This window comes from Cherax quadricarinatus, chromosome 52 (genome assembly GCF_038502225.1).
Source record: "Cherax quadricarinatus isolate ZL_2023a chromosome 52, ASM3850222v1, whole genome shotgun sequence".
Lineage (NCBI taxonomy): Eukaryota > Metazoa > Arthropoda > Malacostraca > Decapoda > Parastacidae > Cherax > Cherax quadricarinatus.
Window position 1 is genome coordinate 832,921 of NC_091343.1, and position 19,415 is coordinate 852,335.

Genomic DNA, 19,415 nt, shown 5'->3' on the forward strand with positions numbered 1-19,415 from the left:
GTTGTGGTGGTGACAGTACCAGCACATGAAGGATATGTTGTGGTGGTGACAGTACTAGAACATGAAAGATATGTGGTGGTGACAGTACCAGCACATGAAGGATATGTGGTGGTGACAGTACCAGCACATGAAGGATATGTTGCGGTGGTGACAGCACCAGCACATGCCCTCCATGTGCTGATAATGACAGTACCAGCACATGGGTATGTGGTGGTGACTACCAGCCCATGAATATGTGATAGTTGTGACAGTACCACCACATGGTGGATATGTGGTGGTGATTATCTGGAGAGAGGTGGTGACAGTACCAGCACATGGAGGATATGTGGTGGTGGTGACAGACGTAATCCCTGGATTACTTATTAATGGTGACAATAGTGGACAGAGATGATTGTGTTTCGCCGAAGTCGTCGCAGTAACAATTATTCAACTAACTTACTATATTCATTGTTTTCCAATCACGTAACCCAGCTGATTTTGTCCTGTATATCCGAAATCCGTTAAATTAAAATCCATTAAGTCAAGAATTTGCTGGGGCGGTCGAGTGGGATGGAAAAATTACTAATAAGATCAGTACAAGACAAAACCTCTCATCGAGGACAGTGATTCTGATGACCGTCACATAAAAAATATATCTTGTCTAGATATATATGAGATAGATAAGCTATGTTTTTTTTATGCAGATAGACTCGTTTAAAGATGCAAAATATTTTTTTATAATGCCGAAAATTATGTATGGGTATAATATGGATAGTCCAAACATGAAAATTTAAAACAAAAATTGTTGATACCTGTTGGCTAATTTGCATGTGCATTTATCAGCTGGTTATGATGGTTATAAAGATGTGCCGGGTATGGACAGCAACAGACTGGTTGATCAATCATTCAACAGAAATGCCTGACCTCAGGCCGCTCTACACGAGTAGATGAAATTTCGAAACTGGTCTCAAGAATATCACAGGTATGTGAGGGTGTCAGTTGTAAGGGTGTTAGCTGTGAGGGTGTTAGCTGTGAGGGTGTTAGCTGTGAGGGTGAAACACTTGTGCCAGGGAAGAATAACACTGTGGGTGAAGATGATGCCTCTGATTCCCTGTCTCCAGCTGAGCCGCCATCATGATGTCATTTGTTTACGTGGCGGCTACGGACACAAATGGTGATCATCTTGCCTATGGCTGCACCAGCGCCCATTGACACTATGAGGTAGATGTTCATAGTCATAGCGATGAGCATAAGCAATGTGGCTATGACATATATGATGAAGTGCAGGAAGCCCACAGAGACCCACCACAAGTGCCTGCAAAAACCACTGGTCAATACAAAAGCAAACTGCTACACAGTACTATACAAATATTACATTCGACATACTGTTAATGTCACTCTTAAATTACTAACAACTGAAGGTAATTTAAGAAACAACTTTATCTTTAAAATATTTAACAAAAGTTATAAACTGGTAGTAAAATATTAGTTATATTTTATTGTTATGTTCTATATTTTATCACTTATAAATAGGAAACTACGATACTGAGGCGAGACTAAACACCAGAGGCTCCTGAGAACCAAAGGCCATTAAATAATATTTTCACAGAATTTCTGCCAATTAATGAATTCGTGCTAAAAATGTTTTAATATAAATAAAAACGTTCATTAACAAAACAGACGAGGATATAAAATTTACAAAAGACTCAAGTGATATTTGGGGAGTTTGGGACAGAAAAATAGAAACAATGGGAAGGAATGTGTGTATAAGTGAAAAGAAAGAGGCTAATAGGTACGTAGGGAGATGGGCTGATTTCTTTTATAATTAGTCCTAAGAATATTATTTCTGCTGGTGTTACTTTGGCTTACTACCTTACTCAGTAATTTTCCAGTCACACCCAAAAGCTGCAAACTGTACACTTGCCTATCCATTCCAATCAAATTTATTAACAACCTTTCACAAATTCTTGGGGCATAGTCATGTTTCATGTTTTCAGCAATGAACACAATATATAGTTTCTGTAAGCCTACATTTTTCATCTGTGTAGTCTTCGGATGTATCACTTAGTCACTCGATGCCATATACTAGGTTCATGAACGCAAAAGTTTACCGAATTCTCTGTGGAGTTGGTGATTAGGTGTCAATCTGCGAGACAGCCAAAAGTTTATCAGTTTAATCTATCTACAAGAACACAGATATGCTATTAGAACACACAACCAATAACATATGCATACAAAATCACAGCTAACATTCACACATGATTTGGGTCAAAGCTGAATTACAGTATCTGAAAAGATGTCTGGAATCATCAGTTATCAAACTAGCCAGCGCCATCAATCAAAGTGATGGGACGTTTACTTCATCTGTTCACATAGTGCATACTATGGCACAGTAGACTGAGACAAACCTGGCCTGGGCCAAGCTGTGGGAATTGACAAATTTTTTAAATCTATCAGAAATCTGGAGACTACTTGCCATTCAATTTCCGTACTTTTTTTTTTTTCCAAACTTCACTCATAGACGAAGTGAAAGTGACGGTAGGAACATAATCCCGCGGTCCTATTGGAACAATAATTGGCCCCACACAGCACTCTTCATGCGCACTGCACGAACACAAGCAGATGGCTTGGGGAATCGTATTTCAAGAAGTTGCTGTTAAAACAGAAGACGTATATAATTGTAACAACTCATCAGGGGGAGGTCAAAGGAGGAGGCTCCTCCCCATGAAAGGTTTGACGTGAGTAAAGGGGCCAGTTTGCACGTTCAAACTATCAACGTGGGCTACGAGGAGGTCGAGAATTAGAATGGTAAGTAAGAAGAATAGGAAAATGATCGCTGATATGCAAATCTGTTACCACAGACCAGGTATAGTCAAATGAAGTTGAAGAGAAGCAAATAGAGATGTATGTAAGAGAGTTCGAGTGCAAGGATCAAAATGAGTGGAGGTTAAGAAAAGCGAAAAAAGCCTGTAACTTCACGCCACAAGAATCACAGTGAGACCCTCCAGAGAGGATATGATGAACATTAAAATTACTTAACAAGAGGAGTGGTGTAGGGAGGAAAAAAAAAACAAGATCAACATCAGGAATAGATGACGGTCGTGGGGAAGATAAAAAGAGCACACTGTATACCATTTGTTCAAGTATATACGGGCTGCATTGTAATGCAGCAATAAACAAAGATCTGAGAAAGTGGCATACCAACGCACACAAGAAGTGCATTTTCATTAAATGTCCCATCATGAAAAGAATCTGATGATCGCAGTAAGACAGCCTGAGATGAGGAAGACAACAGTGGAGTGCAATTTTGGTTCTTGTAGACAGAAACGTACAGGGAAAAACTGGGAGAGTCATCTGAAGTTTACCCTGATTACTCCACTGTAAGCAAGTCATAATCTGGGAACAGAAGTATGACAGTAACATTAAACATGAGTTGTATACAGACTAGGAAGGTAAGTAAAACCAACATGTGGAGGTAGCGGGAAATTAGTAAGGGGTGAAATATTAGAACTCTTAGAAGAAAGGCATTGTGTAGAATGTTAAGCAAGGTGAGAATATGAAGCACTGGGGTAAATCAGTGTACATCACTGGTTTTTCTCTCCTCGGTTATTATAATCAAATAAAACACTAAACCGTCAGGAGTCATGCAGCGATGTAGGGCAGAAAATAGTGCCAGGGATCAGAAGTGAGGGAAGAAAAAGACTGGAAGGGACGCAAGAGCTATACGTCAAAGTTCGTGTAGTAAAGCAGTTTCTGACAAAAAGTAAAAAAGTGATCATAAGGCCAAGGCAGAGTCATCAGCAAGGAGGGAAGATAAAGTAAGAATGGTAGGGCGGCGGTGACGGTGGAGCTAAATTCTGCGAACTCGCTGGTAAACCAGACAATCCACAAGAAAGTGACGAACCAAAATAGGGACCTGACAAATCTCGCAGAGAGGAATAGGGTGTCGCTCCATGAGATACCAATGGGTAAGAAGTATGGCCGATGCAGAGATGGGCGAGCGCAGTCTCCTGAGTATGGCAACGGTGGTAAGAAGATAGCCGCAAACTCAAACGCTGTTTAACAGAATGTAATTTGTTATGTTGCGTATTTGACCACCATTGTTGCCAACAGTTGCGAAGACGGGCAGAGATGATGGTAAAATAGTGCCTGAATGGAATTCGTACCTCTAAAGGAAACCGCTAACCAATCAGCAGCGTCTGCCTGTTAATTGCCCCGCACATCAACATGTCCAGGGACCCAACAGAAAACTTTTGTTTTTGCTAGTTACACAGTGCAACCGAAGTTGAATACGAAGGACCACCGAATGAAGGGAATCAAATTGTTTATAGCAGTTGTAAGGTGCTGAGAGAATCCAAAACGATCACAAACGCCAAAAGGAGACAAGCATGTAATACGGAGAAGAGCTATGAGGATAGTATACAACTCGGCGGTAAAAATACTAACCGAGTCTAACAAATGACCTCGGACATCATCTGGGAATACTGCCGCGAACCCATGTTTGTCAGAAGATTTAGAACCATCTACATAAACAGCGAGGGCACAAGCATGTGGCTGGAAGTGATCACGAAAAAGAGAGGGAGAAGCAGCTGTAGGTAGGAGAGCTTTAGTGCACGGCAGTAGGGAAGAACAGACACAAACTGTTGGAACCTCCCAAGGGGAAAGGGAAAAGGCAGACGCTGACTTTCTTGCTGCTAAATATGATAATCTATGTAACTGTATTTGTGTATACCTGAATAAACTTACTTATAACATAAACCAGCTTAGACAAGACTAGGGCATAACACAAACAAAGGAGAGTCCTGTGATCTGGCCCCTGATGAATGATGAGCAAGAATTTTAAAGTGGTTTAACTGAATATGGTAAGCTGCTTTCAAAGAGGAAATGTCAGTCGGTGATCGAACAGAAGGCCAAGAAACTTGACCGCATCACATTCCGCATCCCATTATGAAGGGAGGCCGCTACCTGGCGATAGTCAGCGCCTGCGTAACCTATAGCAAAATCATCCACATAAAACGATGACCAAATATGCGATGAAAGAACAGACGGTAGATCATTTATAGCCAAGAGAAAAAGGGTAGTGCTAAGAACACAGCTTTGTTGGACTCCCTCAGCCTGAACAATGAGGAAAGCGAGGCGCCAACACAGACACGAAAATGTCTATCAGATAAGAAAGTAGCAAGGAAGGTCGGCAGATTACCACGGAGGCCTAAGGCGTAGGCCTGGGCTAAGATGTTATAACTCTAAGTGGTGTCATATGCCTTCTCGAGATCAAAGACTGCCAGAATGGAGTGTGTATTAGCAAAGGTATTTTGCACATACGTATCTAAGTAGAGAAAGGGGTGAAAAGAACAGTGGCCCTTGCGAAAGCCATATTTGCGAAAGCCGTATCAGACGTCTATTCATCAATCATTCCATCACCTTGCAAACTACACTGGTCAGAGCAATGGGACGATAGTGAGAGGTATCAATCCCCAGAAATGGCAGTACAATGGTAGATTTCTATTGCTGAGGGAGATCCCCTTATGTCCAAACAAGACTGAGGAGACGTAAAAGGACTGTAAGGGCTATAGAATGCAAATGCTGTAGCATTTGGATATGAATACCATCAGTCCCAGCTCCCAATGGCTGGCAAGTGGAAAGTGTGGACTCTAGCTCTAAGAGAGTAAAATATACATTATAAGGCTTCATCCCATTAGAAGAAAAAATCAAGGGTGATTGCTCCCTGGCAGACTAAGAAGCGAGAAACGAGGGACAGAGGTGAAGCCCTTGGGAGATATGGAAAAGATAGTTCCTGATTTCCATGGCAACTTCAAAAGGTTTCATGACACTAACCCCACCAACCTGCAAAACGGGAGCTGGGTCCAGAGCATACTTGCCATACAATTTCCGTACCTTCTTCCAAACTGTGCATATAGGGAAAGTTGAGGTAATGGTAGAAACAGTCTTGTCAACAATTGCGTTTATCATCGCGTATGATGTGGCGAGTGACTGCTCTCTGTCACTTAAAATCCAGAAGACAATTTACAGTCCAATTATATTAATAACAGCCCCACACAGCCTGTTTCAAGCACACTGCACAGGCATGTGCAGGAGACCACCAAGGCATGCATGTCTGAGAATCCCTGCCCATGGTTTGAGGAACAGAACATCACACTGCAGTCAAACCTAAGGTCGAAAACTGGTGCACCAGCTTATCAATACAAGACAAAGAAGGGTCCCCACAATAAGCAGTAAGATGAGAGTATTCTGTAAGTCTCAGTTCGCTCGTCCAAATTGCCAGCGGGGGCTACGAGGTCGGGAATATATAGTAAAAGTAAGAATAAGAAAGTGATCACTGTCGTGCAAATCTGGGAGAACAGACCAAGTGTAATCAAGTGCAACTGACATGGAACAGATGGAAAGATCAGTGCAAGAGAGAGACTGAGTAGGAGAGTCAAAATGGGTGGGAGCACCTGTGTTTAAAACATGAAGAGGATGAGAAGTGAGAAGAGTCTCCAACTGATCACCACGAAAATCACAGTGGGACCCTCCCCAAAGATGACAATGAGCATTAAAATCACCCAACAAGAAGACGAGCAGCGGCAGAGAGGAGATCAAGAATGCAATATCCAAGATACAGAATGCACAGGATGCAAATAGATGTGGGCTGCAGTATAATGTAGCAGAGATTGAACAAAAACCTGTTGAAACGGCATACCAATGAGCACAAGAAGTGCACTCTCATTAAAAGTTTTATCAGGAAGGGAATCAGTAGAATGCAACACCACATAGCCTAAAACGGGATGGGTAACAGCTGAATGAATTTTAGGCTCTTGAAACCACACACACACACACACACACACACACACACACACACACACACACACACACACACACTGGAGAAAACCGGAAGAGCAACACCTGGAGCTTTCCCCAAATACCTTTGAGGCCACGAATATTACATTGTAAATAGGTCATTATTCACAAATATAGATATTCCAACAATGAGAAGCAATAAAATCTACAGGCTGGTAGCGTCAGTGAAGTCAATGTGTTTAGGCAATGGAAAGCGGGTAAGCAGGGAGGAATCAGAATGCTGCATAAGGGGATACACTGGTGTCCGTTGAGAGTTTCGTCTCTGCAACACAGTTGGAGATAGTGTCAAGTGTTTCAGCGGACAAGAAAGATGCCCATACCATGATTTCAGAGATAGATGAGGGAGAGCAAGTAGAGATCGGAGAGACTATGGAGAGAACCAAACAGGTCTGAGAGGGGAGAGAAGTATGAACCTGGAGAGGGTTGGGGACAGAAGAAGAGACCTGTGGGGAACAGGAGAGGAAGGAGACTGGAAGGGGCTGGAGAAGAAGCTTGGGAGGGAACAGAAGAGGGGACCACACGAGGGGGGGTTGAACCTCCACCTTTGTGTGGGAGTTAAAAAGAAGTTGAGAGCTAGGCACTGAGGCCGAAAAGGAGAACTGTTGGGGAATTGTAAGCACTAAAGGAATGCGAAGAGATCTGGGCTTAGGAGACAGGCTCAACTTTGCAAGTGAGAGGCGCGAAGAAGGTGCAGGTGCGCGAGGCTTCACAGACTGAAAAACTAGCGGGCAAGAAGATGAAGTAGAGGTAGGAGGAGGTAAGGAGGTGGGAGTTTCACAGGGTAAAACCGCGAAAGCATTAGAGACAGGGATAACCCTGGAACACAGGGCACTGAAGGAGCTGGTAGGCGAGGCGTCCACCGAAGTTGGAGGTTTCCTAGCTACTCAAGAATAGGGAACACGAGGAAGATTCCCCTGAAGGCAAAGCTGAGAGACAACCATAGCATACGTAAAGCTTTCGCTCTCCTTAAGACAACAGATATCACATTCATTCAGATAGACCTGGCATGGGCAGGAAAAAGAAGGGCGAGTTTCATTGCAATTAAGTGGGGAGGAAGACTGGAAGATGCATCAGCATGATCCAGGATAAGTGAGCTGCAGACCTGCAGTATTTAGCTGAATGTCTGAAGAGCCAGCAATTTCGACACTGTTGGGGTGTAGGGATCACTTTATGGACCCCAAGGTGATGTCCTGTGACACAAACAGAGGACAGAAGCTCATGACAGTCAAAGAGGCGATGTTACTGGGAAAGCGCCTCTGCCCTCGAGTGGGCAGGTCACATGTATCCACTTTGAGGACTGGAAGGTCTTGGAGGGCCAATTGCTCCAAAATATCGCCAATGCAAGACAGAAAATCACAGTGGTATGTGATAAGACCACTGTATCGCTGCAAGAATTGAGAGTAAGTTGCTTGTGCACTGTGATAGGAACAATATCAATAGAAGTAACATAGGAAATATCATGAGCTTGTCCTGAGTTCTGAATTGTAATGATGCACACACCACTCTGAAGAGCGTGCAAGGATATAGTGTGGTCAACATGTTATAAGAGAGCTTTACTGATACTATGGTCAGAAAGATAATCAGTAGATGTCGGTTGCAAGGAAAAATATTTGGTTCACTGTGTGCTTGTAAACATGGTCCGTAAAAGAAGTGAATGTCATGAAGGTTGTTTCTGGGTGGAATGAGCAGAAATTGAAGGACCATTGTCAGCAAATGGTCTGGAACATTTAGGCATAGGACCGCAAGCGGCCTGACCTGAGGCAGATGGGCGATCCAAAAATCGTCACATTGTATTTGAGGAAGTCAGATGTAGTACAGGAGTATGGGAAGTCTGGAGAATGGTTAAATAATGAAGCTGGGACAGAACAGGATGCGGTAACAAAAATGGGCCTGGGAGGAGGAGGAGGAAGAGGGAGGGGTCATGGAACGAAGTCTCCATGATGGTGGTAATTCTTTCTTATTATTTTAAGAGAAAAAAAAGAAAGAAAAAAAAGAAAGAGGGAAAGCAGAGGCACAGTTACTAGAAGGCATGAAAGGGCTGTAAGTGCCTCCTGTCATCCAAGAGGACCTTGATACCGCCAGCAGCGCGGATGCAGCATGGAACCCATGCCATACCCTATCCTTGACTCCAGTAAACCAACTTCACATCCACTGAGCCACCTCAGCGGACAAAAGAGAGGGCGGTTGGATACCTCCCACAAAGCATACCTCCCTCGGTTGCCACCCAGAACCGACAGGCAGCCTCCAGAGATACACCCGTCACCTGTAGGGCACCCCGCCCCACCTGGAAATCCGGGAAGGAAGCAGAACGCTTCCAGATGATCCAGATTCCACGGCAAACTACACCACTCCCAAGGGACCCTACCGAGTGAGATTAACCCTAGCACCCTTCCCCCTACCTAGAAACCATAATGACAGAGGTGAGGACCCCAGAGGCTACAAACGGGACGGGGAAGAGGTAGGGATGTGAAAGGAAGAGGAAAGGGAAGAAGGAGGATGGGGAGGATGGGATAGGGAAGAGGGGATTGGGGGTAATTAGGTTTGGTCTGAGGAAGAAGACCAAAAGTTCCAGAGACGCGTCAGGGGCCAAAGTCTGCCTCCCAGCATACATAACGGGGATTACCAATAGACCCCTGGCTGTCCTCAAGAAGGTGCTGGACGGGCACTCAAAGTCAGGGCTGTGGTTCGTAAGTTAGTTTGTGTGCGGCCGGCAGCAGCAGCCTGGTTAACCAGACCCTGATCCACCGCAAGGCCAGGTCTCAGACTGGGCCACTGGGGCGTTGATCCCCGAAACCCTCTCCAGGTATCCAGGTGTACCCACCAAGACACACTCCATGATACCCTCCTTGACACCCTCCCCGACACAGTGAGCAGTGGTAGGGAAAGGGGTCTGCTGCCTGCTTGCCGCAGCGCTACTGAACGGTAATGCTCGCCACTAATGGAAATGCATTCCACTCTGGAGTGCCGTAATGGAAATGGCGCACTTCTATAATAATAATAATAATAATAATAATAATAATAACAACAATAGTCTTATTTCTTTGAGCCTTACAAATAATGTAGTTACAAGGGCAGGTGCAAGAGTAAAATAATGAGCACAAAAGAAAGCCACTAATTATGAAAAAGAAAAATGAAAAATAAATTTCCATCGCAGAATACTGAAAACACAACTGTGATCGTCCGACTCATAAAACGTCTGATAAACTAACAAATTATAATCAAGTTCAGGACACATACAAATGTTTTATTCTTTCAACAAACGTTATTTTGTTTACCTTTTCTTTGATTATTACAAAGACAGTATTTTTAATATCAGTTTTAAAACCTGATCTTATGAATGACTTCACAAAAAAATAATGACTCCTACCAAATAATGACTCCTACTGAGAGAGTCTTATCCGGCAACACAATTATCCACTTCATAGTATCTGTGTTTAATGTATAACAACCATTCCATTATATCTCCATTGACGTATTTTGACCAAAATAAATCAAATGCCTCTTTGACAACAATCTATTTATTTAAAATGTTCTCAGCAAAATTAATTAAAAGTAATTCTGCAGATTTAGAAGAGAGAAAACAGCCTCTCATCACGACCATCTAACCAATAGGATTATCCAGTAGCGATCCTGAGGATAAATGTATAGCCAGCTCCCTAGGAAGCCAACTGATGGAGAGGAAACCCCCTGGGGAGCCAGCTGTTTACGAGAAAGCCCCCCCCCCTGAGAAGCCAACCGGTGGTGAGGATGCCTCTCTGAGAAGTCAACTGGTGGCGAGGAAGCTTCTCCTGAGAAGACAATTGGTAAAGAGGAAGCCCACCTAAGAAGCCTACTGGTGGAGAAGAAGCCCCCTGAGAAGCCAACTGGTGGAGAGAAAGCCCCCCTGAAATGATAGCAAGGAAGCCCCTTGGGAAGCCAATTGGTGACGAGGAAGCCTCCTAGGAAGCCAACTGGTGGGGAGGAAGCCTCCTAGGAAGCCAACTGGTGGTGAGGAGGCCACCCCTGGGAAGTCAACTGGTGGCGAGGAAGCCCCTTGGGAAGCCAACTGGTGACGAGGAAGTGCCCTGATAAGATAACTAGTGGTGGCGAGGAAGCCTCCTGGGAAGCCAGTTTAATTTTGACTGAGGAGATGGGGACCTTAACAGGATGTCGCCTAGGGCACCAAAAATAGGTACATCTCTACTGGATACAAAGTAATTAAGAAACGTGCTGGTCGAATCAATGCTATGAAAATATAAATTGATAATCGAGAAAACAAGATCAACATGGGAATTGTGAATGGATGTAGAATCACAATGAAATTATTATGCAACATGACCTTAGTTAAATACAGGATGATAATTAACATGTATAACAACTGGATGTTTGTATTGGTGAAAAAGTTTTGTTAATCAGTGGCTTTTTCAATAAATATAGAGAATAAACACTGAAGACGATGAAAAATATTGAGGAGGTAATCTGAGGTATTCAATATCTGCTTTGAGGTTGAGTGACTGAACACCTGTTATGGCAGAGACTGATTACCTCAAATTACCTCTCCACTTCTTCCATTATCTTCAATATTCTCCGTCATTAGTCATTAGATGACAAAACCTCTCCATCAGTAAATATATTTTGTTGTTACAACTGTTTTATTCATCAACTTATCGATATTACATAACGTTTATGTAATTATATCAGTGACTAATTACCAGCTGATGCTCTCAAGTGACCCCACAAGATTGTGAATGACTGAATTGTTATAATTAGAAAACAGTGGTATCAGGGAGTTAATCATTTGCATTTCAGGAATCCGGATGAGTGAATTACCCTGATGTGTAAGGTGGACTGTGGGTTCTGAACCTATGGACCCAACTGCTTATTAAACGTTCTGTCCAGTAATAAACATAAGCACAACCACACACAAAATTCGCATACCAATTAATAACACAAAACTAATATCCTCTAGTCAGTGAAACAGCTTTGCACTTTCACAGGAAAAAGACAGACTTATTCAAGCTAAAACATTCAACTAGCGTGAAGACCTAACGAACATTCACTACTGTTGCAGCACATCAATTACAGTAATATCAAGAAGTATAAATAATAGAAGTCCTCAGGTTGTTCTTCAACTCTATATATCCTTGGTTAGGCCTCATTTAGACTATGCTGCACAGTTCTGGTCACCGTATTACAGAATGGATATAAATGCTCTGGAAAACATACAAAGGAGGATGACAAAGATGATCCCATGTATCAGAAATCTTCCCTATGAGGATAGACTGAGGGCCCTGAATCTGCACTCTCTCGAAAGGCTTAGAATTAGGGGGGATATGATCGAGGTGTATAAATGGAAAATAGGAATAAATAAAGGGAATGTAAATAGCGTGCTATAAATATCTAGCCTAGATAGGACTCGCAGCAATGGCTTTAAGTTGGAAAAATTCAGATTCAGGAAGGATATAGGAAAGTACTGGTTTGGTAACAGAGTTGTGGATAAGTGGAACAAACTCCCGAGTACCGTCATAGAAGCTAAGACGTTGTGTAGTTTTAAAAAATAAGTTAGATAAATTGTACTATAGATTATTATTATTATAATCAAAAAGAAGCGCTAAGCCACAAGGGCTATACAGCGCTGCAGGGTAGGGAAGGAAGCGAGGGAATTGGATGGCAGGAGGAAGGGGGGATGATCAGCAGGTTACAGAAAACAGCGGGGCAGGGGATAGTACGGGGGTAGAGGGTAGCAAGAGATACAAGTAGAAAGGGCTGAAAGTATCAGAATTTGTGAAGTAAGTCAGTCGTTGTCAAAAAGTCAATAAGAGAGTCCGGATGAAAGGTGGGTCCATCAGCGAGAAGGGAAGGTAAAGAGAGAGCAGCGGGGCGAAGACGACGACAGAGGTAAATTCTGCGTGCTCGTTGATAAAGTGGGCAGTCCAACAGAATGTGGCTGACTGATAATGGAGCTTGGCAATTCTCACAGAGAGGAGCAAGTCGCCTCTCCATGAGATATCCATGAGTAAGACGAGTATGGCCAATGCGAAGACGGGAGAGAGTAGTCTCCCAACCTCGACACTGGTGATAAGAAGACGGCCAGTAACCTATACTCGGTTTAATAGACTGAAGTTTGTTGCCGAGCATAGTAGACCAACGTTGTTGCCAACGGGTGTGAAGGTGGGAAGATATTACAGCAAAATAGTCCGTACATGGAATACCTCTATAAGAAACTGGTAGGTCATGTACTGCTGACCGCGCAGCAGTGTCTGCCTGTTCATTGCCCTGTACGTCAACATGACCAGGGACCCAACAAAAAACAATATCTTTATGCTTAGTAAAGATGCGGCGTAGCCAAAGTTGGATACGGAGGACTAAGGGGTGAGGTGTATCAAATTTTTGTATAGCCTGTAAAGCACTAAGGGAGTCTGAGACAACCACAAATGATGACACAGGCATAGATGCAATACGGATAAGTGCTGTAAGGATGGCATATAATTCAGCAGTAAAAATACTAGCTGAAGATAGTAAATGCCCTTGTACGATGCTGTCCGGAAACACTGCTGCGAATCCTACGCCGTCAGAAGACTTAGAGCCATCTGTGTACACAGCAATGGCATGAGAATGAGAGTGAAAGTGGTCAAGAAAAAGAGAGCGGGAAGCGACCGTAGACAGTTGGGCTTTCGAGCAAGGGAGGGAGAAAGAACAGACTCGAACAGCTGGAACTTCCCAGGGGGGTAGGGAAAAGTGAGATGCTACATGTACATAGAAAGGTGGTAGTTGAAGAGAAGACAAGAGCGAATGAAGGCGAAGAGAGAAGGGACGGAGTAAGCAGGGGCGGCGAACAAATAAAGAATGTCTACTAATATCAGTGACCATTCTATAAATGGAAGGATTGCGGAGATCATGAGAGCGTACATAGTAGCGCAGGCAATGGGCATCACGGCGATCGGATAAGGATGGAACGTTCGCTTCTGCATAGAGGCTTTCGACAGGGGAAGAGCGAAAAGCACCAAGGCATAAACGTAATCCTTGGTGATGAATGGGGTTAAGGCTAGAGAGAGTAGCAGGAGATGCCGCTGAATAGATCTGGTCACCATAATCAAGTTTCGATAAAATAAGGGTGGAATGTAGGTGAAGGAGGGTTCGACGATCAGCTCCCCACGAAAGATGAGCAAGGGTTTTAAGAAGGTTCAGCCGGCTGTGACAAGTTGCCTTCAGAGAGGTAATGTGAGGTTTCCAGGATAACCTACGATCAAAGAGGAGGCCCAGAAACTTGACTGTATCACGTTCAGGGATACGTGAGCCATAGAGGTACAAAGGATGATCAGAGATGACAGAGCGTCTAGTGAAAGTGATTTGGTGGGTTTTAGTGCTGGAAAATTTAAACCCATGTGTGGTGGCCCAATTGGAAACACGGTCGACTGCATGCTGGAGAGAAACTGTAAGGAGGTGACAGTCAGCGCCTGCACAGGCAATAGCGAAGTCATCAACATAGAGTGATGACCAAATATTTGATGGAAGACTAGAGGCCAAATCATTAATAGCAAGGAGAAAAAGTGTTGTGCTCAGAACACATCCCTGGGGGACACCTTCAGCTTGGACAAAGTCCGGGGAGAGCACATTATTAACCCGAACACGGAAATGCCTGTCAGTTAAAAAGTTCTTAAGGAAGGATGGTAGATTGCCTCGAAGGCCTAAGGAGTGGGCTTGGGCTAAAATATTATACCTCCAAGTTGTGTCATATGCCTTCTCAAGGTCAAAAAATATGGCAATAACTGAGTGGTTATTCGCAAAGGCATTACGAACATACGTATCCAAGCGCAGTAAGGGGTCTATGGTAGAACGTCCCTTACGAAAGCCATATTGACGAGTGGAGAGACTGTTGTGTGTCTCTAAATACCACACTAAACGTCTATTTACTAGACGTTCCATTACTTTGCAAACTGCACTGGTAAGAGCAATGGGACGATAGTGGGAGGTTTCATGTCCCGTAGTGCCTGGTTTGCGGAAAGGGAGAACAATGGCGGATTTCCACAGCTGTGGAAGAACTCCTTGTGACCAAATAAGATTGTAAAGGCGTAATAGGACTGCAAGGGCTGACTGATGTAAATGTTGTAGCATACGAATATGAATGTCGTCGGGCCCAGCTGCCGATGATCGACAAGCTGAGAGTGTTGCCTCCAGTTCTTGAAGTGTAAAAGGCACATTATACTGTTCTTCTCTGAGAGAAGAAAAGTCCAAGGGTGCTAACTCTCTGGCAGACTTTGAGGAAAGAAATGAGGGGCATAGATGGAGTCCCTGAGAAATACGGACCAGATGATTGCCAATTTCATTGGCAACATCTAGTGGGTTTGCTATATCAACACCGGCAACCCGCAGAACAGGAGCCGGGTCAGGAGAATATTTACCACTCAGTTTTCGTACTTTTTTCCAGACTGCACTCATAGAGGAAGCAGAGGTGATGGTGGAGACATAATCTCGCCAGCAAGTGCGTTTAGCGTCACGGATGACACGGCGAGCGATCGCACGCTTCTGTTTAAAATCAAGGAGTCGCTCTGTGGTTCTATTGTACCGGTACCTGCCCCATGCAGCGCGTTTCAAACGTACTGCACGAGCACAAGCAGGAGACCACCAAGGCACGCATTTCTGAGAATGCCTGCCCGAAGTTTGGGGTATAGAATGAGAAGCTGCGGTGAAAACGGAGGACGAGAAGAGGTGTAAAAGCTCATCGATGGAGGACGAAGAAGGAACCTCTTTAAAAACAGTCAGGTGTGAGTAAAGGTTCCAATTTGCCCGATTAAATTGCCAGCGTGGGGTGCGAAGAGGTGGCGAATATGAAGGGGAAGTAAGAATGATTGGGAAATGATCACTGTCATGTAAGTCTGGGAGAACAGACCAAGTAAAGTCTAATGCGGCGGAGGAAGAACAAACTGAGAGATCGATGCAAGAGAGAGTATGAGTCCGAGGATCAAAATGGGTGTGAGTACCTGTATTTAAAACATGGAGGGGGTGGGTGGCAAGAAAAGCCTCTAACTGAATTCCACGGGAATCACAGTGAGACCCTCCCCAGAGGAAATGGTGGGCATTAAAATCACCAAGTAACAGAATCGGTGGCGGTAATGACGAAACAAGGAAGGCAAAATCCGGAATAGATAATGCCCGAGAAGGAGAGAGATATAAAGAACAGAGTGTATACCACCTATGTAAGTGGATACGGGCTGCTGTGTAATGCAGCGAAGTATGAACAAATAGCTGATGGTACGGAATATCAGTGCGGAGAAGAAGGGCACTTTCATTAAAGGTCCCATCAGGAAAAGGATCTGAAGAATACAATAAATTATAGCCTGAGATGTGAGAAATAACAGCAGAGTGTAATTTTGGTTCCTGTAAGCAAACACCAACAGGGGCAAACTGGGAGAGTAACATCTGAAGCTCACCCCGATTACCCCTGAGGCCGCGTATATTCCACTGTAAAAAGGCCATGATTGGCAATGATAAAGATACTTGAAATCCGCAGGTAAGGGTTCCTACGGACTAGAAGGGTTAGAAAAGTCCACATGCGGAGGCAGTGGAAAATGTTCAAGCAGCGAAGGAACGGTGCGCTGTGAAGAAAGGAGTTGCGCAGATGGAGCAGAGGAGAGAGGAAGAGCGGAAGGTGGATCAGTGTCCATTGATGGTTTGGTCTCTGCAATATATTCAGAGATTGCTTCAAGTGTTTCGGAATTCAGAGATGTCGTATGGGAGACAATATTGGGAATGGTAGGGGGAGGATGAGTAAAGATTGGAACTGTATTGGACTGTACCAAGGTAGGGGGGGGGCGAAAGGGTGGAGGGAACTGGAGAAGCGTGGCAGGGGACAGAAGAGACAGGAACCTGGGAGGTGGCAGAAGAGGAAGAAACTTGGGAGGGAACAGGGGAGGAAGGTACATTACGAGGAGGAGGGTGAACCTCTGCACTTGTAACTGAGCCAGTGAGAGGGGAAGAACTAGGGACAGAGACAGGGAGGGTAAAATGAGGAGGTGGAAGATGGGTAGGAGGTGTTACCGGACCTTTTTTTGACTTTTGAGAAGTAGAGGGACGATTGGGAAGAGGTGTCGTACGAGGTCTCGTCGATACTGAGGCTTGTAAGAGAGAACTCGAAGAAGCGAGATTAGACTGAGGCGTTGAAGCAGGGACGTCTGAGCCGAGGACAGCAAAAGGATTAGATACAGGAGTGATTATGGGAGAGGTAACCACAGAGGTGGGTGTAGAAGATGGGATACCAGAAGTGGGGGGACGTTTTGAAACACGGGAATAAGAAACACGTGGGAGTCTCCCTTGGAGGCGGAGATGAGAAACTGCCATGGCATAAGGGAGACCTTCTGTCTCTTTGAGGTAACGGATTTCCCGCTCGTTTAAATAGACCTGACAACGGCGAGAGTACGAAGGGTGAGCCTCATGACAGTTAAGGCAAGAGGGAGATCGATTGCAAGACGTATTAGAATGGTCATCGGCACCACAGACTGGGCATTCGGCGATAGATCTGCAATATTTCGCTGGATGGCCAAATCGCCAGCAATTTCTACACTGTTGTGGTGTAGGGATCACCTTTCGAACTTGTAACCGATGTCCTGCTATATAAACGGAGGATGGGAGTTCTCGGCTGTCAAAAGTTAAACGAGCCACATTGCTAGGGTATCGTCTCCGCCCACGGGCAGGAAGAACGTAAGTGTCTACCTTGAGGATTGGGAGATCTTGGAGTTCCAGCTGTTCTAGAATGTCGGTGCCACATGTCTGGAAATTTTGTTGAACTATGGTATGGGGCAGAATAACGGTACCACTACAAGAATTGAGGGAATGATGTTTTTCAAGGGTGACAGGAACAGTATCTATATGGGAAAGACGAGAGAGCTCACGAGCCTGGGTAGCATTCTGTACGGTAATGATGCGCGTACCGCTCTTAAGAGCATGAAAAGAAATATCTTTACCAACATGGCGTAGGAGTGCCTTGCCAATACTATGGTCAGAAAGATAGGCAGTAGAGGAAGTTGGTCGTAAAGTGAAGAATTTAGTCCACTGTTCAGTCTGAAACTGAGCGTGGAAAGGTAGTGAAGGACGTGTCGATCGTTTCTGAGAAGAACGAGAAGGTGAAGGTGGAGAAGTATCATCAGCAGGTAATTGTCGTTGACGTTTAGGCGTGGGACCAGAGTTGGTCCGACGTGGAACGGGTCGGCGATTTGAAAATTGCCGCACCGTAGAGGGAGAGGCCGGAAGCATAGTCAGAGGAGAGCGAAGGTCTGATAAATCGAAGGAGTCAGTCGAGGCCTCAGTACCTGAAGCGGGTGAGGAAACAGCACCGGCAATAGGTACAGAGGCATGAGGAATGTCTGAAGAGTGGTCCAAAGACGAGGCGGGGTCAGAACGGGGTGCGGTATCAAGAAGGGGCCCGGGGGTACCAGGTTCATGGACTAGGGCTGCCATGGTTAGGTTACTTCTTTCTTTTTGTTTTTAAGAAAAAAAAAGAAAGAAGAAAAGAAAATAAAAATAAAAAAAAGAAAAAAAAAAAGGGGGGACCGGGGAGGGATAGTTCCTAGGAGGGATGAAAGGGCCAGAAATCTCCCTCCGCGCCCAAGAGGACTCGACACCGCTAGTAGCGCAGATGCAGCATGGAACCCGTGCCATACCCTACCCTTCATGCCAGTAAACCAGCAATCTGGGATAGCAACCTCACATCTGCCGAGCTACCTCGGTGGACAAAAGAGAGGGCGGCCGGATATCCGCCACAAAGCATACCTCCTTCAGCCACCACCCCCGGAATCCGAAAGGTGGCTTCCAGAGCTACACCCGTCGCCCAAAAGACACCCAAAGCTACTCCGGGATACCGGAGAGGGATCGGGACATCCCTAGGCAATCCAGATTCCACGGCAAACTACGCCACCGCCAAGAAACCTCAACGGAATGGGATGGACCCCGGTGTCCTTTCTCCTACCCAGGAACTAGCGCGCCTGTGGGAGAAATCCCAAAGGACAAAAAGAGGAAGGGCAAAAGGGAGGAGTGGGGAGGAGGAGGAGGAAAGGAAAAAGGGGAGGATGGGGAGGATGGGATAGGGGAGGGGAGATTGGGGGGTAATTAGGTTCGGTCTGAGGAAGAAGACCGATAGGTCTAATTCCTCAGACCAAGAGCCTCTTCACCACGCCAAGGAGCCCCCCTTGAAGAGGAAGTTGGTCTAGAAAGACACGTAAGCAGACACTATGACATATTTATTAGAAAACGTTTTGGTCCTGGGACCTTGATCATTTCTAACATGCACGAACGAACGAACAAGTTCAGGTAAGATCCCAATGGGATGAGCGGGGAAGACGGGACAGACGAAGAATAGCGAAGGAGAGGAGTGTTCCTAGTTGTAGAAATAGAGCCAGGGCTTAACCCAGCAGCTGAGACGATCGTGGGATAGAGCTGGAGAGAACAGGACTTGGCTGAGAATGTGGACGACGTGGGCAAGCTGTGCAGGCTGCATCATGGTGGTTGATCTGTAGATCTGGTCGGCGATTGGTTGCTGGAGATCGGCGGGAAGCGGGATGGAGAGGGAGGCATGTTTCAATATGATTGGTTAAGTATGCGGAGAG

At 44.9% G+C, this 19,415-nt stretch overlaps 1 protein-coding gene across 1 annotated transcript in view; it reads right to left on the minus strand.

Annotated features, from left to right (window-relative positions):
- Positions 1–209: 209 nt before the first annotated feature.
- Positions 210–19,415, minus strand: part of LOC128696797 (uncharacterized) — a 314,946-nt gene continuing 295,740 nt past the window's right edge. Inside the window, exon 7 of the mRNA XM_070096004.1 lies at positions 210–1,294. Coding sequence (XP_069952105.1) covers positions 1,120–1,294 — 175 coding nt within the window. The 3' untranslated portion in view covers positions 210–1,119. The remainder of the gene's footprint in view (positions 1,295–19,415) is intronic.